Source organism: Neltuma alba, unplaced genomic scaffold (assembly GCF_004799145.2).
Source record: "Neltuma alba isolate B1F8T4 unplaced genomic scaffold, ASM479914v2 tig00005301_pilon, whole genome shotgun sequence".
Taxonomy (NCBI): domain Eukaryota; kingdom Viridiplantae; phylum Streptophyta; class Magnoliopsida; order Fabales; family Fabaceae; genus Neltuma; species Neltuma alba.
This window is the reverse complement of record NW_021634055.1, coordinates 31,871-57,618: the sequence shown is the minus strand read 5'-3', so window position 1 is coordinate 57,618 and position 25,748 is coordinate 31,871. Positions and strand designations below refer to the sequence as shown.

The 25,748-nt window shown below is 37.7% G+C and overlaps 4 protein-coding genes across 5 annotated transcripts; 2 read left to right on the top strand and 2 right to left on the bottom strand.

Annotated features, from left to right (window-relative positions):
* Nucleotides 1-264: 264 nt before the first annotated feature.
* Nucleotides 265-1,674, bottom strand: LOC114747414 (SNF1-related protein kinase regulatory subunit gamma-like PV42a). The gene is made up of 3 exons (XM_028935740.1): nt 1,229-1,674; nt 691-1,051; nt 265-600 (listed from the first exon to the last, which is right to left on the bottom strand). Exons 1-3 carry the CDS (start codon nt 1,672-1,674, stop codon nt 265-267), a joined length of 1,143 nt encoding a protein of 380 aa, XP_028791573.1.
* Nucleotides 1,675-2,989: 1,315 nt separating this feature from the next.
* Nucleotides 2,990-4,496, top strand: LOC114747406 (protein TOO MANY MOUTHS-like). The gene has a single exon (XM_028935732.1). The coding sequence runs from the start codon at nt 3,025-3,027 to the stop codon at nt 4,474-4,476; it is 1,452 nt and encodes a 483-aa protein (XP_028791565.1). The 5' UTR covers nt 2,990-3,024; the 3' UTR covers nt 4,477-4,496.
* A 3,858-nt stretch (nt 4,497-8,354) lies between these two features.
* Nucleotides 8,355-11,817, top strand: LOC114747411 (PTI1-like tyrosine-protein kinase At3g15890). Of its 2 annotated transcripts, none has more exons than XM_028935735.1 (4): nt 8,355-8,825; nt 9,253-9,400; nt 10,487-10,749; nt 10,827-11,817. In XM_028935735.1, the coding sequence occupies exons 1-4, from the start codon at nt 8,782-8,784 to the stop codon at nt 11,473-11,475; spliced, it is 1,104 nt and encodes a 367-aa protein (XP_028791568.1). In that variant the 5' UTR covers nt 8,355-8,781; the 3' UTR covers nt 11,476-11,817. The 2 variants fall into 2 exon arrangements, with proteins under 2 accessions (XP_028791568.1, XP_028791569.1); XM_028935736.1 differs by lacking the exon at nt 8,355-8,825 and adding an exon at nt 10,234-10,388 and having other exon boundaries at nt 9,319-9,400.
* Nucleotides 11,818-11,927: 110 nt separating this feature from the next.
* On the bottom strand, nt 11,928-24,337 carry LOC114747410 (pre-mRNA-processing-splicing factor 8A). Its single transcript, XM_028935734.1, has 26 exons — nt 23,912-24,337; nt 22,992-23,115; nt 22,788-22,880; nt 22,292-22,682; nt 21,543-22,026; nt 20,633-21,423; nt 20,429-20,514; nt 19,965-20,147; nt 19,523-19,837; nt 19,104-19,408; nt 18,569-19,023; nt 18,350-18,476; nt 17,723-17,964; nt 17,516-17,639; nt 17,229-17,418; nt 16,974-17,081; nt 16,579-16,832; nt 15,562-16,178; nt 15,374-15,480; nt 14,914-15,168; nt 14,352-14,825; nt 13,617-13,778; nt 13,327-13,524; nt 12,968-13,246; nt 12,523-12,765; nt 11,928-12,399 (listed from the first exon to the last, which is right to left on the bottom strand). The coding sequence occupies exons 1-26, from the start codon at nt 24,175-24,177 to the stop codon at nt 12,205-12,207; spliced, it is 7,068 nt and encodes a 2,355-aa protein (XP_028791567.1). The 5' UTR covers nt 24,178-24,337; the 3' UTR covers nt 11,928-12,204.
* Between the last annotated feature and the right edge of the window lie 1,411 nt (nt 24,338-25,748).

The following is a 25,748-nucleotide window of genomic DNA, read 5'->3' as shown; positions in this document are numbered from 1 at the left end:
CTTAGAATAAACAAGAGATTGCATCCAGTTATTTATGAAGTGTCAGGTGCAACAAGAGTCCAACCCACCCCATGTGCTGCGGATATTCCACTGGTCTTATAAAATCCAACTCCAAATCTGCATCACGCACTCAGATTCCCCTCTTGTAGATTCTATTTCTAAGGATAAGAACCAAGAAGCTAGCTACATGAACTCCCTAATGTACACAGAAAACAGATATTTACATTGTTAGGCATAAAAAGTTTTTTGACAGACAGAATTTAATTACCACTTTGTGCTTAGCAGACAAGTCCTGATAATCCTAATTATGTCTGAGAGGGACACAACTCCAACGAGCAAACCTTCTTGGTCCACCACCCAGACCCTATGAACATGTCTCGTCACTGCCTTGTCAATTACTTCAGACAAAGCAGTTTCAGCAGTGCATGTCACTAGTTCTCTTCTTGATGTACTACTAGTCTCCTGTTGAGGAGTTTCTGATGATGCCATCTGTTCTGTGAATCTTAAAGCACTTTTGCCTAACCAGAATCTCAGTGTCTCTATGTCGCATTTCCTCAAGTCAGTTGCAGAAAATGTCCCTATCAGCTTCCTGCTTCTTCCCTGCCATTTACAGGACAGATTTCATCACACTTTCTCAGTAAAACACAAAGAAAACTAGAAAGTGTGTTTTTGTTTTGATCTCAGACTTACATTAAGAAGCTGTTTGTGATCATCTGGGCCGACTTCCGAGGCATTAACGATTGGAACCGCGTTGAGCATGGAAGCTTTTAAGCATCTGATGGCGTCAATAAGTCTTGTGCGTTCAGTAATGGCGTACACTTTATCTGTCACTGCGCAAAGGTCTTCAACAGAGCGTCCCACAATGTGGTTCCACTCGGAAGCATGCTGTTTCAAGAACTTGATCACGTCCATTTGGGTCAGCATTTGATAGCCTGAAGAAGATTCTCTCAGTTCAATCCCACCACTTTCTGATATCTGCTGCATCTGGCTGTCCACTGGTATCATAGCTCGATGCACGCCTTTGCTAAATACTTCCATACAATCCATTAAACTACATATCCAAGCACAAGTTAATATATAAACGTTTAATTATGCGTGTTGATGAGTAACTAAGTGGGATGAGAAGTCCTTAATATTTAAATATGGGACTTACCATTTCATACAATTGAGTCCCCATCCCACATATAACACATATAGCCCAAAAACTGTTGTGTGAGTATATATTCACCTGGTATTAGGATTGAGAGTCCATAAGTTGAGACCTTCGATGCAGTGGCCTATAATGGAGGACACTGGAGCAGACATTTTTTCATGAAGATCTTCAACTCCATCATCGTTCTGGCTCAAGCGGTCATCACCAGCTATGTGAGCGGCGATATCAAACATGGTCACGATCCCTATGTAATGCTTTCGTGGGGTTCCCGTTTGCTTATCTGTTTCCACGATCATTGAGCCGCCGGCCCCGATCCATTGCCCTGGTGGCGCGACCGCCGGCACCGCCACCACGTTGTTGGCAACCAGCGTGCCCATCACCTGAGACAGCGACACCGTGTACGGCACCTCTACTAGCCTCTTCGCATTATTTGCCATCAAATCTTTCACCTTCTTGTCTGTAATAATCCTCGTGCTTTCAGTCCATTGCATGTTGGCATTCGCCTCCTTTATTTCTTGCATGTTTTGCGTCTTAAAAGACAATAAGTTTATGTTTCTGGGTTTCAAAAGCAAAGCAGTGCTTCTGAAGGAAACGATGCTGGTTACTGTAGTGGAACTATATAGAGGCATAGATATCAAGGTTATGCAAATTGCTGAGTTGATCACTTTATCTCCAGTCTCTTATTGGTTTTCATTTTTTGTTTGGTCTACTATATGATTCTACGTGTTGCTCTACAGAGATTCGAACCATTATGTGGCGTGTTATGTTCTTCCCAAGTGTCCATGTGCTGTGATAACTCATGGCAGACCCATGCACAGGACACCTTTAAAACTTGAGAGAAAATTGTTGAAAATTTCTCACCCAAAATTTTATTGAATACCTGAAATTTGCTGAAAATTCCCCGTCAAAAAATCTGAGCAAGTGTAATTGTTTTAAGTAATAGGATGTAACATATCTTTTATTATGTGTAAAAGTTTTTTTTTTTTGTATAACTTAAAACATTCTCAAATTACTTTTATCTTGAGATTAATTTTTTTAGAGCTGAGAGCGTTAAGGTTAAAGCCCTCCCACAAGTATATTTCTTAGAATTCAAACTTGTATTCTCCTCTTTACGGAAATGGGACCACTTATTATTTCAACCAACAACTTAGTAGTTCTGTTGTATCTTTATTTATTATATATTAATGATAATTATAATTAATAATAATATTTTTCTGTTAATCTCTTAATTTTTTAATATATTTATATAAATATATTAAAAAAGAGAGTCAAACCTTATGAATATGAAAAAGTTGTTCATATACTATTTTAAATTAAAGGCCAAATGAAAGACATAGATTTGCTCGTGGCTAAATATATGTTAGAAGTCAGTTAAACAAAAGTTTGCACAGGTCGAAAATGAGTTGCTCCTTGTTATGGACCTACAAATTTCATGTAGCTCTAGGCTATAAACATGTCAATATGGGATTTTCCAGCAATTTTTCTTTTCTTTTAAAAAGGCGCAATGGACCGAGAATGGGCCATGCTGAGTGAAAAGGCCCATGAGAGCCCAAAGTAATGAGTCATTTAGCAACAGAGGTGGTCCAAATAGGAGGAGCCTTATTGGGGTCCTTGTTAAGCGTTACGGTGTAAATCCCGTGATACCCATAAATGCTCATTCTCTTCTCTCCTATTTATAACCATTCTCCTCATTCTCGTGACCACATAAATTAGCCTTCTTTAATCTCTGCACCAAGCCACCAACCTCATTTCTCACTACTTCTCTCTCTCCGCACCCTCTATTTAAGAACCCGAAACCCCATCGTCGTCTTTCACTAAATTCCAAAATGATGCTTCTCTACCTTTTCCTCCCACTGCAACTCCCAGCTCTCATGTTTTTTCCCCACCTTGCTCTGTCCTTCACGGCCATCATGTCAGATTCCGGCGTGCCTTCATCTCTTGTAGACGGCCCTCAGACTGGGTTCTCCATGACGCAGGACGGCGCTCGAACCGACTCTCACGAGCAAGAAGCAGTCTACGACATCATGCGAGCCACCGGCAACGACTGGGCCACCGACATCCCCGACGTCTGTCGCGGCCGGTGGCACGGCATTGAGTGCATGCCCGACAACGACAATGTCTACCATGTTGTGTCGCTCTCCTTCGGAGCTCTCTCTGACGACACTGCTTTCCCCACATGCGACCCGACCCGGTCTTACATTTCGCGGTCCGTCACCAAACTGCCCCATCTCAAGACCCTTTTCTTCTACCGTTGTTTCAGTTACAATCCTCAGCCAATCCCTACGTTTCTCGGCAAGCTGGGCCCCACGCTACAAACCTTAGTCCTCAGAGAAAACGCCCACGTGGGGCCCATCCCAAACGAACTAGGCAACCTCACCCGTTTGAGAGTCCTGGATCTTCACAACAACAACCTCAACGGTTCAATACCGTTGTCCCTGAACCGGATCACGGGTTTAAGGTCGCTAGACTTAAGCGGCAACAAATTAACCGGGCCCATTCCCAATTTAACGTTCCCAGCCCTAAACGTACTAGACCTGGGCCAGAATCTTCTGACTGGCCCAATACCATCCACACTAGGAACCTGCCTTTCTCTCATCAAATTGGATCTCAGCCGCAACCATCTCACCGGACCGGTGCCGGAGAAAATCTCCGGGCTGAAAGAGCTCATGTTAATGGACCTGAGCTACAACAACCTCTGCAGCCCATTCCCAAAATCCCTCAAAAGCCTGAGTTCTCTGCAGGCCCTGATTCTCAAAGGGAACCCAATGGGCCCAGGCCCAACAATAATACCCACCGACCGGTTCACAGGTTTGACGAATCTAATGACCCTGATACTATCCAACATGAACTTACACGGCCCAATACCAGAATCCCTGGGCAAATTACCAAACCTTCGTGTGGTTCATCTTGACGGGAATTTCTTAAACGGGTCGGTCCCAAAAAGCTTCAAGGACCTGAAGAACCTGAGTGAACTGAGACTGAATGATAATAAACTAAGTGGGTCAGTCCCATTTAGCAGAGAAATGGTGTGGAGGATGAAGAAGAAGCTGAGACTGTATAATAATTCTGGGCTGTGTTATGCAGAGAAAAGTGGGTTCAGTACATTTAATAACTACGACATTGAATTGTGTGATGGGAGCTCAAATGGTGGTTCATCAGAAGGATCACTGGGAACAGTGCAGCATTATTATCTCTCTGTGACTCATAAGTCTGAGCCAAACACCACAAATGTTGTTTCATCGGATGCTGTTCTTGTTGTTGCAGTTACAACAAGGTTGTTGGGGCTGACTTCACTGCTTCTCTTTGGTTTGATTTTATTGTAAGCAATGAAAAGATTTAAGATTGTTTGTGGTATGTATGTATGTACACGAGAACTAGTAGAATATTATTATAGGTTTTGTTTCTGATTGTGTCATAAATAAAGTTGAGTTTTCTGTAAACTTCTGACTTTCTGTGTTGTGTGCTAGAAATCTAGAGGTTCAAGTTGAGAAAGGTTGGTTAGAAGTAATCATAAATTGATTGAGATTTGACGGTGAAGGGTTAGAATACACTCTGGTTGTTAATATAAGAACAAGATAACTAATTTAATAAAATTAAAAAAAATTAGTTAAATTGGTTATTTATAATAAATAAGTATTGTTTTTTTTAAAATATTCTTGATAGTCGTATACATTAAAATTATCTTTTAATGAAAATTCCTTAACACGTGTACTTGCTGTAAGGGATTACAAAAAAAAGAATAAACAAATAATAAAAATAAAATAAATTTGAATCTTATATTTAAAATTAAATTAAATTTTTAATCAGATTTTATATTAAAAAAAGGGGGGCGGTATATCTTTAGTGTGCATCAATAAGCATCCGAAATGGGACCACCTCGCAGTATATGGCCTCTCAGGCAACTAATATTCAGCTACTTAGGTTGGCTCTTACTGAGATATACTAAATGTATGCTAAACTGTTAGGTAGAAAATAACCCATCATCCTTTCAGGTCCAAAATATAGGAACAACCTTTCTCCGTTTTGAAATGTTAGTTATTTTGGGGTTTTTTTTGTGGGGGGAGGGATCACAGAGAGGTGTTTGGAAACACTCAAGTATTTTTCTCTAAAACAAGATAAATTTTTTTACATATTTATTTTGTATACCGTTAAAGTATTTTTAAAACCATAATTTAGTTTCTATCTAAACACCCCCTGAATTATAATAATATAGTATTGCTTTCCTAAGATATATACTCTTTCACTAATTTAATGAGGTACTATCTTCAATATTCTCTCTGTATTTTTTTTAAAATTAAACGAAGAAGGTAGATGAACTGCAAAATAAGGGGAAAAGATTAGTAATAGTTTGATATTTCATTGGAATTATAAAATGATGATGAGTTTAATAAAATTACAAAAGCTTGAAAACGACAGATATTTTAAAAGAAAGAAAATAACACATATAAACTATTCATTATTATTAATAACAACTTGAAAATCCAATAGCATGAGAGATGAGTCTTGGTAACTTCTCAAATACTTTCACAATTCTAAATATAAGAACGATATAACTTATTGATAAAGATTAAAAAAAATTAATTAAGTTAATTATTTATAAAAAAATATGTTGATTTTTTAAATTACTCTCTTTATTCTTTTAATAACTTTCATGGAAAACTACTCCCTTAATGAACTTAATATATGCAATTAATAGAGATAGTTGAGGAGAAACATTATACATTTAAGAGACAAAAAAATTAAGATCTTATATTTAAGATCAAAACAGATTCACCAGCTCTTATATTTGGGAATGCGAAAAATTAACATAGTATTTAGTTTAGGTAAAACAAACTCACTAGCTCATAGTCTCTCTAAATTGTGTTTGATTCAGGTAAAACAAACTCACTAGCCCATAATCTCACTAAATCCTCCCAATTAAGAGAAAATGAGGGGGAAAAAACTTAAATTGAGGTACTTATATTCATTATATCAAGCCACTTAGTCAAACGTCTGTTTTAATTTTTTTTTATGTGGGTTTATAATTAAATACAAATATTTTAAAAATAGAACATATAACCAAATGTGATTGAAAAACTTGACATAATAAATATAAAATTTTTTGTATAAATATTGTTCAAAAAATGATTAAAATATTGGTGATATTATGATTGAGTGAAGTAATCCCTATAAGTATTTATGAATATATTATGATGAGGTGGAAGCTAGCCAATGGTCATAGAATAAAAGAACAGCTCATTTCATTTGTATGGAATTTGTCTTTTGAGGCTTAAGGGACAAGCACTTGCAGTCTATTCTGACATCAATGATTGACAACTTGATTCTGCTAACAACACCTAATTAATTAATCATTGAATTTAATTAACATCATATAGTCATTATAATTATGTTATTGTAATATATACATCCTATAATGCTCTGGTAGAACATTTTTTGCCCATCAATTCCTTAATAATTCAATTAATGTTTTCACCAAACCAATCATCAGTCATCAGTCAATAGACTAATATTTTGCCCGTATTATAATAAGTGCCAAAACTTTCCGTCTACTTCACAGCCAATAACACCACTTACCGCCCTTTTCGCCCAAAATAATTCAGGGAAAGATATTAACTTATTATACATGCGTGTGTGTATTAAGATTAAAAGAAAAAAATTACAATCAAGTCCAAAATAAAAATTATTTTATGAATCTCATTTACAAGTCAATATTTAACTATCCTTAATGTAAGAGCTAGCTGACTAATTTAAATAGATTAAAAAAATTTGTTAAGTAAGTTAGTTATTTATAATAAATAGGTGTTTTCTTTCCTAGAATATCATTGCTGATAATATGCATTAGCTAGAACTTTTTATTGACCTGACTATTAGCTAAAACTAATATTTGATAAAATCTTTAATATATGCAACTACTATAAGGAATACTTTGAAAATAAATAAATAAATACGAGAGATAAAGTAAATTGAAATCTTATATTTAGAACCAAATTAAAAGTTAGACTAGTTCTTACATTAACCATAGGAGGTGGTAGCAAATTTCATAATTTATAAATGGTTGGGATATGTGGGTAATTTTTTTTTTTTTTTGGTTACCATGAGACCTATATGACGTGTAATTCTCCCCCTTTTGAATGGAAATTTAAAATCATTCTAACATTCTGTGCAAATAAACATAATTCACTTTCATTAAGGGGGCAAAAATAGATGTTAAAATAAGAATAACACTTGTATAGTGTTTAGATGGAATCAAAACTATGGTTTTAAAAGTGTTTTTAGGATGTACGAAATAAATATGTAGAATAATTTGTCTCGTTATGTAAAAAAGTTCTTTTGAGTGCTTCCAAATATTTTTTTAAATCTTCTACTCCTATATGCATATAATATATCGTGATGAAAATTATTGTTTTTCACCCAAGTTGCCAAAGAAGAAAAATCCAAGTGGATAAAAGGCAGTGAAGAAACAAACAACAAAGGAAGCTAAAGCACATGCCATGAATGTCCTGTTTTAGCAGTCTCAAGGAGACATACCCGTACTAAAGAATCAGCCTATCACAAAACCTACCCACTTAGCTCATTTAAGAATTATGCAAGTTCTGAATATTTGTGTCCCTGCCTAGTTTTTGCTTCTCTGTTCTAGAGAGGAATAAAATAAACCAATATTCCCAATATCTTGCCCACCTTTCTTCTTCTGACCAAACAAGGAATAATCGTTTTTTTTAATGTGGAATTATAAAAAAAACATTATTATGGATTAAATTTTTGACAATATATTTATGAGACCGAGTCATCTATCTCTCTTTTTTTCCACAGTAATTCCCTCAAAAATGGTTTTTTTAAATATATTTACACTGACTTAGATTTGATTCACGTTTGTTTGCTGATTGTTAGTTTTCTCATTTTAATTTGTACTTGAGGGTCTTTGGTGGCCTGTATTATTAATTCAGAAAAAATGCATTCGTTGACAGTATTTTGGATGTTAAAATCTTATCTCTCACTATTTATAATAGCTAATTGACTAAAATAATTAAAAAATTTAAATTAGTTAATTTTTATAATAAATAGGTGTTATTTTCCGTCTCCTTCTCTTAAAAAAAAAATTGCTTTTTTATTTTGCAGATCATCACCTCATTCTTATTTTTTAAAATGGAAAATGGACCCCATGTAAGTGCTCCTGAAAAGTGTGAACAGCTGGACTTAAGGCTTGGCAAGGAAGAAGAGGAAGGATGACTTAGCTTACACATCTCTTCATCGGCGGAAAAAAGAAGAAGCAATTTTTCATCTTTGGCTCTCTTTTGGGTTTTCCTTTTAGCTGAGCGCCAACGTTCGCGTGACGATACATCATCAGCTTTTGCCCACTGAAGCATGTTTTCGGCTTCTCTCTCGGTGTTACGCTTGGCATCTTTTTTCTCCCATCTTTTTTCCTTCACACCCTCTTTGTAATTCTTCTTCGCTCTGGAAAGAAACAACTTCCGCAGTGGTGGAACGATAGGAGAATCTGATTTGGTTTCCTTGGTCAATCTCAAGTTCGGATTTTTATTTACTTCCTGGGTTTGACTGAGAGGTTGGAGGGTTCAGAGAAGTCATCTACAACGAAATACGAGAAGGTGGGATTGATTGGTCAGAAGGGTATGGCTTTTTGCCCAATCTTTTGTTGTGGAAAGGGTTCGGATCGGTACGTCAATGATGCAATATTCTCTAGTTACTTACTGCTCTTTGGATTTTTTCCCCCTTGATTCTTACTGTTTTGGACCAAATATATATGATATGACCTCAATGTCATGGCATTTTCCACTTCACTTGTGTTTGGGTGGAAAATGAAACTAAGAAAGGGTTTTAGAGTCTGGGTTTCGCGTGTTCTAGGGATGATCAAATGACTCAAAGCATGAAACTAAAAGCAACCTACTGGGCTAGTTTGGTAGGTGAAGAGAACATTTAGACTCTGCTCCTAACTAAATTGACAGAATAGGAATTTCCGGGTGTGTTTGTATGGTTGTTTTATGACCTGGATATATTTCAAACTATTTTTTTGATAGGATTTAAACTTGTTTGTATCTGCATCTTCTAATGGAAGTTGATGCTAAGAGTTTCTAAACATGCAGCAAAGCACGAGGGAAGGCACAACCAACATGGCGAGTCTTTTCCTTAAAGGAGCTACACTCAGCTACAAATAATTTCAATTATGATAATAAACTTGGAGAAGGGGGATTTGGCAGTGTTTACTGGGGCCAGCTTTGGGATGGATCACAAGTAAGGGAATACTCTTGTTTTTATTCTTGATCGTTTGTTGCCAATGATAATTTATTATTTCAACTCAAGGCAAGACTTTGAAGGTTCAAAATGATTATTTGCATTTAGTTTTACTCTCTCTCTGCCCATGGCAAGACTTTGAAGGTTCAAAATGATTCAAAACCCTTTCCATCTGATCATGATTATATAATATTAATGAAGCAACATCTTCTTCTTCTTCTTCTCTTGGCCTCTTTGATATTGGGAAGGGCTTTATTTTACTAGCTTCATCTGAAGAATCAAGCATGACAAAAATCATTTGTGAAGGACATTGGTAAAATGTTGTATGGGACTCCTTTCTTCTTGCTAAAGATGATGGTTCAATTGGTATCTGATGATTGTTTGAGTCTGCTTTGATAGCTTTGAGTTATACAAAAATTTTCCTTAAATTTCACGAGAGTGTAATGGTTTTTAAGAAAATCGGTAATTGTGAATGCACTGTGTGGATGCAGAAAAATTGATGGTTCATGAGTTTTAATAGTCACAGAAGCAACGACATTCAAAGAAAGTAGCGCTGTGATCCCTATGACATTCCAAGTATTTGACTCTTATAATTAGTACTCTTAGAAACAAGAAGCGTTTAAAATTTAATATTTGAAGCTAAGTTACTTTTTAAACATGTTCTGACATGTGCTAGCTAAACACGTGTTTATTTATATTTTCATACGTATGCATAGTAGTACTTGTGTATTTGTTGAATTTTAAGGGTAATGCCTCATTTTTTATGTCTAACATGTTTTAAGCGGCTGTCAACATATATCAGCGGATGCTTATCACTCTCTTAACTGAATTAGGGCCATTTTTGGGATTGCCCTCACAAGGGGCTGTGTTTCATGGACTCGCAGAAAATGTTTTTGATAAAATGTTTTAAGGTGCTGTCAACTGACTTTTAATGAATGATTGGGGAAATGAAGCAGTTCGAATTCAAATAAGCTTAATAGTACTTGATGTAAACATTTTTCTTTCCAGAAATCTCTTTGGGCTGGCTGCTAGTAATTATTTTTATCCCCATAAAGCAGGAAGTATTAAAAATGTGTACTCATGCAGATTGCAGTGAAAAGATTGAAAGTTTGGAGCAACAAAGCAGATATGGAATTTGCTGTTGAAGTTGAGATATTGGCAAGAGTTCGACACAAGAATCTTCTTAGTCTGCGGGGCTATTGTGCTGAAGGACAGGAACGATTAATTGTGTATGACTATATGCCAAATTTGAGCTTACTCTCTCATCTTCATGGACAACACTCAGCAGAATGCCTTCTGAGTTGGAGCAGACGGATGAGTATTGCAATTGGATCAGCAGAGGGAATTGCGTAAGTACTGATCTCTCTATTTCTTTTATAAGTACTGTGACTTCTGTATATTAATCATATAATGTATTTCCTTCCAGATATCTCCACCACCAAGCAACTCCACACATCATCCACAGAGATATTAAAGCAAGCAATGTGCTCTTGGATGCAGATTTCCAGGCTCAGGTTGCAGATTTTGGTTTTGCTAAATTGATCCCTGAGGGGGCAACACATGTGACTACAAGAGTTAAGGGTACCCTTGGTTATCTTGCACCTGAGTATGCTATGTTAGGTAAAGCATCCGAGAGTTGTGATGTCTACAGTTTTGGAATTCTCTTGCTGGAACTTGCAACTGGCAGGAAACCAATTGAAAAACTGAGTGCGACAGTGAAGCGCTCGATAACCGAATGGGCATTACCGTTGGTTTTGGAGAAGAAATTTAGTGAAATTGTGGATTCAAGACTAAATGGTGACTATCTGGAGGAAGAGCTTAAAAGGGTTGTTTATGTTGCACTTGTTTGTGCTCAGAATCAGCCTGAGAAGAGACCCAACATGCTGGAGGTGGTAGAGCTATTGAAGGGAGAATCTAAAGTTAAGTTTTCTCAGCTAGAGGATCATGAACTTTTCAGAAGCCCTCAACCTGCTGATTCCAACGACGATAGGATACAAGCTGCTGAAGATAGTTCTGACTTCATATCAGCAGAAAATGAATCAAAACCTGAGTTGAAGGAGAACCCTGAGCCATAACTTATGCAGTATTCTGAAAGTGGTATAAGTGCAGGTTGTGAAGCTTCCACTAATTGCTGTTTATTATAATTGCAAGGCTAGTACCATTTATATTGGGTGCCATGGACATTTCTTCTTTAGAGCAACTGATGTTTGTGCAGTTTTTTTCCTTCCTTTTTTGGTTATCAGTTTTCGGGTTTTACTTGCCGTGCTATTTCATTTAATTTGGACATAGTCATCTGAGAAATTGTTACATGCACTTCAAAAGGTCAATAGTTTGTAAATCTGCATTGCATCTTGTTTATGTACATCATGCTGTGCCTTTCAAGGCTTCATGTACGAGATGGAAACTTTGTATAGCAAGTTGTTTGTTGAACCGTCCTAATATCCTTAGCGCATTTTCATTTCCATTTAAATTTCAGATGGGGAAAAAACAAAAGTCCTGTCATTCCGTTTACAACGACAAACCATGCTTAAAAAATGTGCAAGTTGAAGAGAAATTCCGAATTTACAGGCAAAAGCTTCCGAGTCCTTGAACTTCACTCAATTGGATTAGCGTAAGCTGCATAGCTGTATTCAGCAAACCGTAATCCAAAACTTGACAACCCAACTGCAAAAGCAGAAGAATTTGACTAGTGGTTCTCTAACATATTTACAGTGTCGTAATAGCGTCGTGACAAGCAAAACTAAAGGAAAATATTACAACATATTCTGCCAATTACAGGTCAAAATTACAAAAAAGAAAAAAAGTTAAGTGAACGTATCCTCGCGGTCTCCCTCAGCAACTGTTTCCCCTTCCTCCATATTGCTGAACTCTAAGAAGTGAGTTGGTCTGTGATCTTCATGGTAATACTCGCGAGGTGTCCCCAACTTCACTCCATACTTCATTCCAGATGCATGTCTCACCCCCATAAAGTTGTAATTCCAAGGCCCATTATCAGGAACCTAAGAAATTAAACCAGAAAACCATCAAGACAAGTACTTATCAAATTAAAGAGGCGGAGCTCAATATTAAGAGGAAGCATTCCAATCATAGAAGGACAAAACCCTATAAGAAGATAGACTTACCATGTAGAAACCATAGAAGCGATCGCTGAGGAGCATCTGAACCTTCTCATAATGAGTAGGAAGATAACCATGAGGATTGCTTCCAGTATCCTTATTGACACGTCCCCATTCGTAACCAGATGGAGTGAGCTTGTATGCCGTTAATGAACAAGACCCTGGAGTAAAACTGCAAGTCAAGATAATGCACTTCTCGCCGTCCCATTGCTTGTTGTTCTCTAGGATCTTAGCATGCGAAGTGAGATCCTGCAATGTTTCATACTCAGGTGAGATGATGTATCATATGTCATAAGAACAGCGTACTCTCCCTTACCAATGTAGAAGTTCATTGATTTCATAGTTTTGTTTTTTGGGGTCTATATCTCGTTTTTTATGGTAATATCAGGCGGACTAGGAAACCTCGCAATATTACTATTTAAAATTAATAGCAACAGAGTTGAGCAAGAACCTGAGGAGACAACTGTGGAAGTTCATTTGGTTGAGTATGCATCCATCCCAAAGGCTCCAAATCATTCAAGAAATCATGCTCTGGAAGAGCTGATGGGAGATGGACTTGCTGATGAGTCCCCCACTGTGGTGGCATCGCAATGCATCGGATTTCTTTAACCTGTGGGTTGTCTGGAGGACTTATACCATACAGGTAGCCAGCAATTTGTGTCCGAAGATCAGCTATGCAGATAAACTTCTTCAAAATGTTCTTGGGCATGATGTAGGTGTAACCAGTTTCCTGCACAACCACTCTGCTATCAGCAGATGATACAGATTATAATACGATTGACAGAAATGAAATAGGAGAACACAGCTGACCTTTATATCCTCAGAGTTCACGTAAATATGATTAACACGAAGGTACAGATTTGTTGCTGAAATTGCTCTGACACGCCAGTCAGTCTTCGAACCAAATGCAGCCTGCTCATAGGGACTAGTGGTGGTGACAATAAGCTCATCACCATGAACATTTGTTGTCTTAGTTGTTACAGCTGTCAGTTGACTGGCTTCTTTAGCCTGCAAAAAGGTTGAACAACTCCAGTAAACATGCGAGCCATGATGGAATTCTCTAAAATTCAATATCTAAGAAGAAAGAAAAGAATAAAAACCTGTTTCTCAATCTCTGCAATCTGTTGCCGCTGTTGAGAAGGAGGAGTGATCTCCGCTCCAAGTATAATGTCACGAATCTCAGACTGAGTTAAGGCAGATGTATTGACATTGTTCTTCTTGGCATAATCTGAGAGTATGAGATCTCTTAATGCAACCTCCACCTGTCCACGCATTCAGTACAGGTTATGTTATATTAAAAATAACAAGAGCAGCATAATGAAACATAACCAACTTGAAGAAAATGGGTATCAAACAATTTCATTAATTGGTTTTCTAACAGCTTTCCATTAAAATACCTAACCTTAGGTTATTAACTGATGTAGGACAAGAGGAAAGAAGGGAGGGAGGAGTTGTTTCAAACGAGCAAATTGAAGGAGAATAGAGACCCTCGGGGGGGGGGGGGGGGTTTGAAAGATAACCGAAAGCAAAATAGTTGTCACTAATAATTCATCAATAATCTGACTAATGAGACCTAAATATGTTATTTAAATAATAAAGCGAAAGCCTAGCTTTTAAACCAAAGATAATTAGCACGCATAAAATAATTTCAATTTTTCCACAAGGTCAAAGAAAAATCTCCCCTCTAACCTTCAGCCTCAACTGACAATGGTGGCATAGCAACTATTTTTAAAGCACAAACATATAACTTCCTAAGCATAGATGTAATGCCTTGGATTAGTTCTTGATATCGGAATGCAGGGAAGAAAATTCTTGAACTGTAAGATAAAACTAACCTTCATCCACTGGTCATCACTGAGAGAAGGCCAGATGTGATGTGGTTCGGTAATAATTGTTTTGTCAGGCTTTAGTAACATCTTTGCCTTCTCATTATTTACGTGCAGGGCACGGAGAATCAAAATCAACCTGGAGAATGCAGTGTAAGATGAAATGCTTTTCAGCCAGTCATCATAAATGTTGAACAAAACCATTTGAGGTTCTGTAGCCTTCAAAATAAGATCCCCAAATTTCTCAATCTTCAAGCATGCTTGGAATGGGAGCTGCAGCTCACTTCCTTTGATAACAATGTTGGGGAAGTCCAGAAGGTGAACCTCTAAAGGATCCAGCATTCCTTTACGAGTGACAATAATTTGCTTAGGCTGTTCTTCAACAGGCAAAGAACGTACAAGAGCAGCAACTTCTTCTGCTGTTTTCCACTTGGCCAGCTGACCAAGACGCTTCTGACCAGCCCAGACACTTGTATGTATAACCTGCATTAAAGGATAAAACACATCACAACCTGAACAATCATTGTCGGAAAAACCCTAATAGGAAGAAAAGAATTGAGAGGGAAAAAACCTTCAGAAACAATTGGCCAGTCCTTGGATTAAAAATGAAGATGGCACCATTAATGGGTTTTGTTGTAAGATTTCCTTCAAAGGTCTTATGGATTGTAACTCGATACACATTAGTGTCGTCAACAAACCATATAATCTGATTGCTGAATATCTCTCCATAGTTCTGGGATGACAGGTATGGTTCCGTCGGCTCCGAAGAATACAACTGAAGCCCCTTCCTTATACGCTCTCTCAAGACATACAATGCAGGATTTGACTGGACATGCAAAATACAATCAGTAAAACAACTGGTTGCACAATTAAAAAGTATAAACATGCTCAAACGTATAACATGGCCACCCAGTTTCAAACCAGTATATTAAAGGGGCCAAAATTTGGGTAAGGAACTTAGGTTCTACCCTCAATGGGACTTATGAACTAAAATGTACACAACATGACTCTTTTTGGCATGGTTGTGCTACCTTCATAATCTTATTCATGGCCTGCTGAAGCAGCGGCTTTGAACCAGGGAACCAGTTGCCAAATGCAGAGTGCAAGTTATATGCCAAATCAAGGCCAATCATCACCCCTGCACAGAAAGCAGCAATTAAGCCAACGGTCTACTCAATAATATAGAAAACAAGCTAGTAATAGGACAGATTGGAAGTACCTGTAGGAGATGGATATATAGACATATTATCTGTTGTATAATCCATAAATTTGGCCCGTGTGTAACGCTCAATATCATGAGAGTCATAATCCCCCCATCTAAGCTGCACATCAATCCAGTATTTATTGCTTGCCTTCTGATCAAAAACATCCTTAGATTCAGCTACCAGACTGGGTTTTGACATTGGCCACCGGTGGGCCGCAAACAGAAGAACGTCCGCACAAGAGCTGTTCATTTTGTAACTTTTCCTTGGATGGATTGTTTCCTTCTGGACAGTCTCAATCTCCAAAGCATCCAATTCCTGATCCAAAACCTGACACAGATCCATGACAACACTCTCATGGATCTTCTGCCACAAGTGGGCTCGGAATATCTGAATAAGTGATATCTTCAAAGTAGGTATCTTTCCATGCATGAAAATACCAGTCAGATCTAACTGCACTTGAAACCCCACATAAACATTGGCTCGGTTTATGGTTGGTGACCACCAAAGAGTAAACCTACGATTAGGTATCTGGTTAAGACCAGATCTCTGAGCATTCGTTAACTTCTTATACTTCATAGATTCCTCAAAGCCTGATGCCTTTTCCCAAAACAGACCTTCCCAGGTTGGAAAGCTGAAAGTGAAAAGCAGCAGCAAGTCAGTTAAAAAAAAAAGTATTATACATTAATCATAGTTCATAACTAGTTTTTTTTTTTTTTTTTTTTTTGGTGATATAACTGGTACTTCATTTAATTTTGATTGTTTGGATATTAGTTATCTACATCTTGAATAACCTGTTTAAGCTTAGGAGTCTTACAGTTAGAAATCTTTGCTTACTCATTGGTTTATTTACCACATCGCATGCAGGCAATAGGAGCTAAATACGGAACACTTGTGATTTCTAGTCCCAACATTTCTTGAAATTTTATACATGACAACCTTCAGAGTAATATTCTCAGCCCCATAAGGTGGTTAAGCAGTTAGGAAACACCCGCTAAATGCAACATTATACTATCAGGGAACAGAAAACTTACTATGTTCCTTTGAATAAAGTATGTTCAAGGATTCCTTCAACACCTCCAAGGGCTTGGATAACATCAGTACGGTAATTGTTCAAGTTCCACAGCTTCCCATCATGCCTCTGGTGTGTCCACCAGAAAGGGTTTTGTTTCAGAACCTGGTATTGCTTAAAGTCTGTACGTACCCTCCATCCTTTATCATATGCCAAGGTGTGTCTATCCTTTTGGAATAAAGTGTTAATACGCGGTATACCTCTGTCCCATGAATCCTACCAATTAGAACAAGGAGATATTAATGTCTGTAAGTCAAGATAAAATACAAAAGTAAAATTTAGAAGACATCCCCCATCAATGCCTTTGCTTTTAGGGGGAAAAGCAACAGATACAGTAACAAATCATCAGAAACTCACTTCCAGATCTTCCAGGGTCAAGCGCCTATTTTGTGCTTGTGCCTCTTGCCTCTTTAATGCATATTCAGCCCAGACACGTTGTGAGTCAATGAATTCACTCTCCCAAGGCTGTCAAACGCCAAGATTCAAAAAAACAAAAAAGGTTACAAAAGCATATAAGGCATTAGATTGTGAAATTTACTTCGGTGGTGGTTTTATATGTTCCTTTTTTTTTTTTTTTTTTGTTTTGGGGGGGGGGGGTGGAAGGGGGTTCACCTGAATGTAGCGATAAAGGTTGGGGATCAACTGGTCCTCTTCATGACTCATTCCACTCCTGAAGTGTGTCACGCCAACATCAGTCTGCTGACTGTATCGGAGATCACTTTGTGGAATCAAGATGTGACCCATGGACAACATACCAAGTCCTCCGATTTCTTTTGGGGTGTAAAAAATGACAGGAGGAAATCTGATAGAAAACAATACATTAGTATAGATTTCAGCACAAATGCTGTGAAAAAGAGTTATGAATGATAAAAAGTTAACGATAGAATCTAGTTACTTACCTGCTAGGCATTTTTGAGTTCAATCCAATCTTTATACGAGTCTGAATCTTATTTTCACATTTAACTAGCAAATCTAGCAGCTCTTGAGTGTGTACAGTTGCCTCTCGGAAGTATGTCATAAGACCTGATGGAAGTTTCAGTTAACAAACTGATGACAACAACTACAAAGAGCTCCTAGGGTTACTAAAACGAGTTAACTTCACTGACCTATCAAAGCTGTGTTCCATTTATTGACAATTTTTGTAAAAGTAGTTGATCCGGAAGACATGAGAATCTGCCTCACCCGATTCTCAAAGACTTTCATGTGTTCATCATCAACTCTTAGAAAGGCAACGGCCGTCCTTTCTTTGGTCTGTTCATTTTGTAAATTCCAAACACCATCTCTCGTATTGCTGAATGCCTCTTGAGTCATTCGAATTTTAGGGAGTATCCGTACTTCAAATCCACACCTACAGGTCATTGAAAGATGTGAGCAAACAGAGTCTTCTGGTTCATATAAAAAGAGCCAGCACAAGAGAGAAAATAAGGACGGGTTATGTAAAATAGTGCTCAGCCATTCTTGGCAACTAGGTAAAAACAGCAACCAACAGCTATAGGGATATCCAATATTCCTATCAGGGAAAAGATAGATACTGAGAAAATTGCTCGGATCATGTTCTTTCTATTGTTTCTACTTAGGTGCCAAGCTGAACATTAAATCATTACTCTACATTGCAAACGGAGTGCGCGAAGAATTTGATTAAGGCAACCACCTCAGTTAAGAACAAGAAAATCAAAACAAAATATTTTTAAACCATTAAATATTTATCATCAGAAAAATCAATAAATACTTACATGCTGAAAAGCAAGTTTGGATTATCCTTGCTGTACACAGAAACAAAGCTGTTCTCCCACTCTAAAGTTGTTATGCTTCGAGGAAGACGATTCTTCATATCCCAGAAGACACTCCTCCCAAGATTGACTGAAAAGGACACACACAAAAATTTCCAAAACATTACAACTGAGCTTTAACATAAATTACAACCCACTCAAGATGAAAGGAAAATCAAGTACCATCATGTTTCATGAGTCTCATTCTTGCATCTCTTGGCCAGCACTTCTTATTGTTATAGCCCACCATATTCTCATTGTTAGGATCAGGATGCTCCGTGAGGTAACGCTGTATGAGGTCTCGGGCCTCCTCATGAGTAAAGCGAAATAATATATGAACCCGATCTATGTACCGAGAATAAAGCCTAATGGGATGCCTTGTCTCAACTTTTGTGTCCCAGTAAGTGATGAATTCATTAGGCATTTGTGGTGGGCCAGCAATTTCACTGGCTCGAGTAAGTCCAAGAAGCAACAAATCTAGCACAAGCCCATAATATTGGACAACAAATGATGCAAACTGCAGCCCACGTATAAGACCATATGAATTTGTATGGCTCATATCTTTGTATGATAAAACGACATTGTTTTTTGCAGTGACATAATCAGCAATATTATGGTCAAGAACCAGACGGAGAAGCCTGCAACACAGGAAGTTAATTTAGAAGGACAGCACTGAATCCTGGTTACATTTGATTTAGGTGATTTGCAAAATGCATACCTGTTTAGCATTGTTAAATCAATTTTGTCAAAGAACTTCTCAAACTTGGTCTGCAGCATCACAACACACTGGCCCTCACTGGTATCCCATATACCTTGCAGATTGTTTATACCCTGACACCATTTATAAACCAAAAGTGGAGGTGGCTCTGAATCCGCTGGCTTGATCCAGTTGGGAAAGAGATGTCGCTTATCACCTTCATACCATAAATACTGATCAAGATAGGCATCTGTAATCTTCTCAAGCGGCTCTATCTCATAAACTGGAATCAAGTAGCTATATAAATCCATAAACTCTATCCCAACCTGCCACAAGAGAGAACATTCATAACTAAGATGAGCTAGATTTCCATCCAGGAAAAAAACTTGAGCTAGATATCCATATCCTCAAGTTAAACTTTCAATTGAATAACAACATACTTCTTTGAAAGCACGCTGAGTGAGGAGATGTCGCTTGATTCTTGACAAAGCCTCATGTGGATTGTCATAAGCTTGTTCAATCAGCCCCAACTCTTCCCTTTGAAGTTGATTCAACCTCACTGCAACACTGTAGGATTCTTTCAACCTCTCAAGAGCAAGAATCAGCAGCTTAGTATCATGCTTGTAAGACAGAGGAGGGAACGGAATGGGGGAAAACTTCCTTGACTCCAACCAATGAACTGTGGTTGTATAGATAGCTACAGCTTCTTCAGGAGTAACATATGGACCGTCTTTCAAATAATTGTGCTGCCGCTCCTGTGACAAAGATAGATGATCAAGGAATAAATATTGTTATTACAGTTTTGAGATAGAAACAACAAACCGTTAACTATAAAAAACGGCATAAAACATTTGAATGACTCATGAAGGAGGCTAAACAGACCTGCTCTGCCTTCAGCCATAGTCGTGTTAATCTTCCAAGATTTTTACGACATACAGTCTTATCAACAGTTGCCCCTCTTCTGATACGTTCACGATTATAATGGGCAACATTTGTCCACCAGTCTGCTTTAGACTTCACATAACGGAGGATCATGTTTTCTATGGGCACTGGCAGGCCAGGAACCTACATAACAACAGAGTATGAAAATCAACAATAGAACTGCAAACAAGAAGAGGGGCAAAAGTAGCCTCTCCCGGGCAGCATTAGCAAATCATTTTCCAGAACTAACATTGGAAAATAATTTTCATAGACAGTTGTATCTGTGCCTGGCTAGTCATATGCCAACAAATTACTACAATGTTTATATCTTGGTTTTCTCTGTCGCCAGCACAAGAATCCTACTTTTGTTAGTTTACTAGGAAATTAATGTTGGTCTTAAAAGCAAAAATTAAGGGTTTCTCTACCTTCCAAGGAATGTTTGCTTTCCAGCAGCGCCAAGCCTCACTCAAATGCTGCAATATAGTCCTGGCCTTATTCTGCTTAATGCCCTCTGCCATTCAAAGGTTGGGAAAAGCACCATTACTTAGCAAAACTCTAAATTCCAAAAGCCACTTAATGAAAGGAAATACAAAATTCTAAAATCACAAGTGATACTAAATAATAAATACCTGGCATGGCATCCAGCACATCATGCATGACTGCTGCTCGAAGCTCTAAGTCAAAGTGGCTCTCAACACGCTGCTTAGTGACAGTCTTTGCCACCCCTTTTGAGTGGCGTCCCTCAAACTGCCGTGCAAGTAAATTGCCTAGCCATCGTTCAAGAAGTGGAACAATACCACGAAGAAAGAACAACCAAACTCTCCACATAGGAGCCCAAAATCCACAGCCAGGCCCCTTCCCAACAGGCCCAGTGTTAAACCGATAGTAAATCAAGTGCTTTAAGTCTTTGCACATTCTAATTTGCCGCATAAGCCTGTACTTGTACCGATACATACCAGTCAACTGACCAACATGCGAAAAAGTATACTGCAAACCATCAGCCAGTTGGAATGCATCCACATTACCCAGACGGAACTGGACATTAGCATCCACCACAAGCTTAGTCAAACGGAGAATTTCACGGCAAAGATGAAAAGCATTTCCAAATCGCGATTTCTTCCTTTCTTTTGTAGTAAGGGTTTTGACAGGCTTCAGATTGAAATTGTAATCAAGGTGAAGATAATTCAAATTTTTTCTGTGAATCAGGAGATTCAACATATTATAACCCTGCCTGCAAACTTGAAGACCAGCTTCAACCCAATCGAGTTCAGTGGTTTGGAAAAACTTAGTTGCTTGAAGAGATCTAAATAGATGCTTCTTCTTTTGAGCCTTAGGAGGTCTATGATGCAGCTCATTCAACACAAAGCATTTCAGCAACTTTTGATAACTAACTCGGACTTTAACTGGATATGAAGGAGGACTGTTGGGGCAAAAAAAAAAAGGTTATTTTTCATAATAGGATAAAAATATGGGGTACATATGCTTAAACCAATGAAAGACTAATCATACAGCATTTAAGGGAGGAAAGTCACCACTTACCAATGCTCCTTATACCACTCTGACACAAGGGGAATATCTTCCGCGCGACGTGTGCGACCAGATCTCATGTTAAAAGGACGAGGAGCAAATAGTAGTGAGATACCAGCAGCAGTGGTATCCGTGTAAAGCTGTGTATCTTTAAGCAAAGGTTCCACTCCTTCTGGTAATTCCCACTCCTCATCCTCTTCCTCATGAGTTCTCTTCTCACGCCGCTCCTTGTTGGCACTAGTTATTGGGTGTATCAATGGATCATAATAAAATGCAGGTAGATCAGGATCTTCAGTTTTTATGAACATGACCATTGGAGTGTGGTACACACCAAGCTTTACTTTGCGAGGCCTGTTGTTATAGAGATGAGGAAATGCAATTCTGTACTCTGTCCTTAGAGGTGACCTTATAATGAGTTTATTGATGTCATTAAACTCATTCCAGTCCTCATCTCCCTTCTCCATGTCTCGGTAAAGGGGCTCAAACTTAGGACCACCTGCAGGAGGTGCCAGGAAAAACATTGATGCCTAACTTTGACCTTGCACAAAAACACACATGTTTTGCCTCTCCAATTTTTTTACATCATATAGAAGCAAGATAAATTAGTATGATAAACAAAGCCAGCTTGTCCATCTCACAGTCGAGTTATTAACCATGGTGATCAGATAAAAACAATTACCCCACATCAATATCAAGATAATCAAATTTTAATAGAATTAATAACTTTTTAATTATTTATACAAGAATAAAGAACTACATACCAGGTATGCACATGTTCAATGCTTTTGCTGTAAAGAATGACTCCATGTCAAACAAATAGAAATAATTCCGGTCAATCAAATCAGACAAAAGCTGTCCTGCAAGCCGATGCAGAGTGGCCATTATTGGAAGGGAAAGATGCCATTTCCGGTAGCTAGGACCGTTTATGAGCTTCGTCTTCACAAGAGGTTTATGGTCATAAAACCAAGTATATACAGCAGAATCTTCCTCTTCATCCAATTCAAGCTGAATCGGCTCCAGAGGATCAACATCTAACAAATTATCAGCATAATCTAATGGAGGCTCCTCATCATCAAATGGGGGAAACCGCATTCTCTTGAAATGCCGCCGATCCCTCTTCTCCCTTCTCATCATGATCCACATAGTACCCCACTGTAAAATATTTAACCTAGTCAGAATTATGTGAAGGAAGAAAAGGCAAGGAGACGTCTACAAGCTGATATGCTTGCACAATAAGTACGAGAGAAAACAACATACCTGTGCCAGATATATTGGCTCAACAACCCATGGTATTTCATTAACAAAAGTAATTGCCCCAGATATATGGTACAAGACCTTCACATCTCGGACCTAAATTATTAAACCAAAATCCAGAGCTGGTATCAGTAATGGGCCCTCATAGCAAGACACGTGAACATGTGAGAAAGAAGTGTAACACCACAAGTGAAAAATAGTGAATACCTGCTCCCATGGCATAGGCATATTCTCCAGGAGCTTGTAAACTGCATGCGGAATAAATTTAAGAGCTCCAAGATAAACACGTTTATCGTGACGGTATTTTTTTGAGGACATGTCACCATGATCCCTAAAATAATGAATAAAAAAGGGAAATTACAAAGTGTCTCTGGAGGTAACAAAAATAAGACCACCGGTATTACAGATATTTTATTTGGATTACGATAACAAGAAGGCTAAGCTAAATGGACCAAAGAGAAAGGCAATATTTCTCATTTACTGCCAAAAACATCCTTCTGCAGAATCAACCAAACATTGCATGTCTGAAGGCGTTTCATCAGTATAATTCCTTACACCAATGTTTAAGCTAACTAGAACCTCAATCAATCCTAAACTAGCAAAACGACGACAATATACCTGTATTACAAGAAATCTAAATTCATGCTTAAGAAAAAAAGAAGAAAATTCCTTTTAAGTGCAAGGAGCTGCATTGGGCTTGTTCCACCTCACATTACTCACTAATACCATTTCTAATCCGCAATAGTGACAAAATGGCAGCTTAGCATCCTGGAAAGTTTGGTATATAAGTGCTTCTTTCGCCACAACGTTAAAGTAATTACCATAACCCATAACTTGTAGCAGCGAAACGAGTTTCTGAGAAATCCTACTGTAGCAACGCCACCAGAACTTAGCGAATATTTTCCGAACTAAATAAAAGAAAGGAAAACAACACTCTCGGGTTGTATCATTTGCCGAAGCTCTTAGCTCAAAAAGCCCAGAACAGAAATGATTGAAAGAAAGGGGAAGACGTAGTTATACAGTAATTCACACAAGCGCAAATTCTGAAAACTGAGGACTCGAAATCCCATAATCAGTGAGAAACCTTTAAATTCCCGACCCAGCATACAACGGTAGAGAACACTTACCTGATGATTTTCCGCACATGTTCGGGCGGCATATCCTCCTTCTGCGTCTCAACAAACCCAAATTTCCTCTTATCACTGTACCGCTTCGAGTTCAGCTGCTGCCATTTCCTAGCCTTCTCCTCGAGCTTCGCCTCAGCATCAGCCTCGGTCTCCGCCGGGGCTGGAGGCGGTGGAGGCGGCAGCACCGTGTACGACGGTTGGGCTGCAGGAGGCGGTGGAATGGAAGAGCCAGTTCCAGGTGGTGCAATCTGACCGTTGTTCCACATCTTGAAATCTTACAAAACCTATCAACTCAGATGGACTCGAACTGGTAAAATTACTGAACAAGAATTGCTTATACTTCCCCAACTCCTCTGGGGTATCAAACGAAGAGCATTTGAGAGCTCGTCTGCAAGCTTCCAGTTCTAGGGTTTAAGACATAAGTTCCCCTCTCAGTGAAGAGAGAGCCAAATGAACGACTACTTGGGGATCAGAGATGGCTTATAGGTTGTCGATGAGCACTATGGCGGCAGCACGTGCCGCCTTTCTGAGGCCGACTTAACAATTGGGTTGGCCCATTGTACCAAAAAAATTGGGTTGGTCCATTAACAATCAGGGGCCCAAAAAGGTGACAACATACCCCCTTGTTTCAGTTCAAAATGAATAAAAAAAAAAAAACCCAAAACGAAGCAGATGCAAAACGCTTGTTGGAGTCAATTGGGTGTGATGAAAGTTAATTATCTTCAAAAATATATGTTTTGATACATTTATTTAAAATTAATTTAAGTAAATTGAAAGTGTTTGGATAATAGAAATAAATAATACTTTTAAACATGTAATTACTAAAAATGACATATATTTAATTATATGCAATTTTTGTCCGGTAAAGTTGATTTTTTTTGTTGAAAAAATGTATAGATAACATGAAACTGAATATATATTTTTGACCAGCAATGAAATTGAATATGTTGAATAATGGAAATAATATAAATAATATAAGACATGGTCTATATAAATAATATAATTACAATGAAAATGACATAAGCTTGACTACGTTTGGTAATATTAAGGGTCTGCTTGGGTGACCCTCAAACCTATGGTTTGGAAGGCAAAACCATGGTTTTGATGAGATGTCACCCAAACACCATCAATTTTGGGCCAATAATCTGAAACCATGATTTGGGCCAAAACCATGGTTTCAGGAAAAGTGAATTCATTCTGCTTCTGGCTCAAATTGGAGAGATGATTGTGCCTGTCAGAGTAGATCTCAACAATAATATGACTTTAACATTTCTCAATTATTTTTTTATAAACATATTTAACCTTATATCTTATAAACATATATACACATATTAATTATTTATTAATTACATTATATTATGTATTATTAATTATGTTGGTAAAAAAATATATTATTAACAATTTTATTCCTTTAAGTTAAAATATATCATAAAATTTATCTTTTATATAATTATCATATTAATTTATGTTTTTTTAGTAATTTGTATATATAAAAAGTACTTCTGATAACAATTATCCAAACATTCTCACTTCTCAAAATCACTTTTTACAAAATCTATTGTTTACAGAATATATTCTCCAGAAGCTATTCTCTAAACTATGGTTTGGTTTCATCCAAACACACCCTAAATGTTTTTTGGGCCAAACGTGTGGTATTGAATATTAAAGGTCCAAAGCTGCTTATAGCGTAAAATTTAATGTTTCGAATAAAAATGCATATAAAAATATCTCTGTTGATGTGCATCTTGTCACTATTCAGTACCTATTTAGACCCACGTTTAAGTGTCTTTTAAGTAGCTTTTCAAGGTTAAAAGTACTTTTAATATGTTTAAGTGTG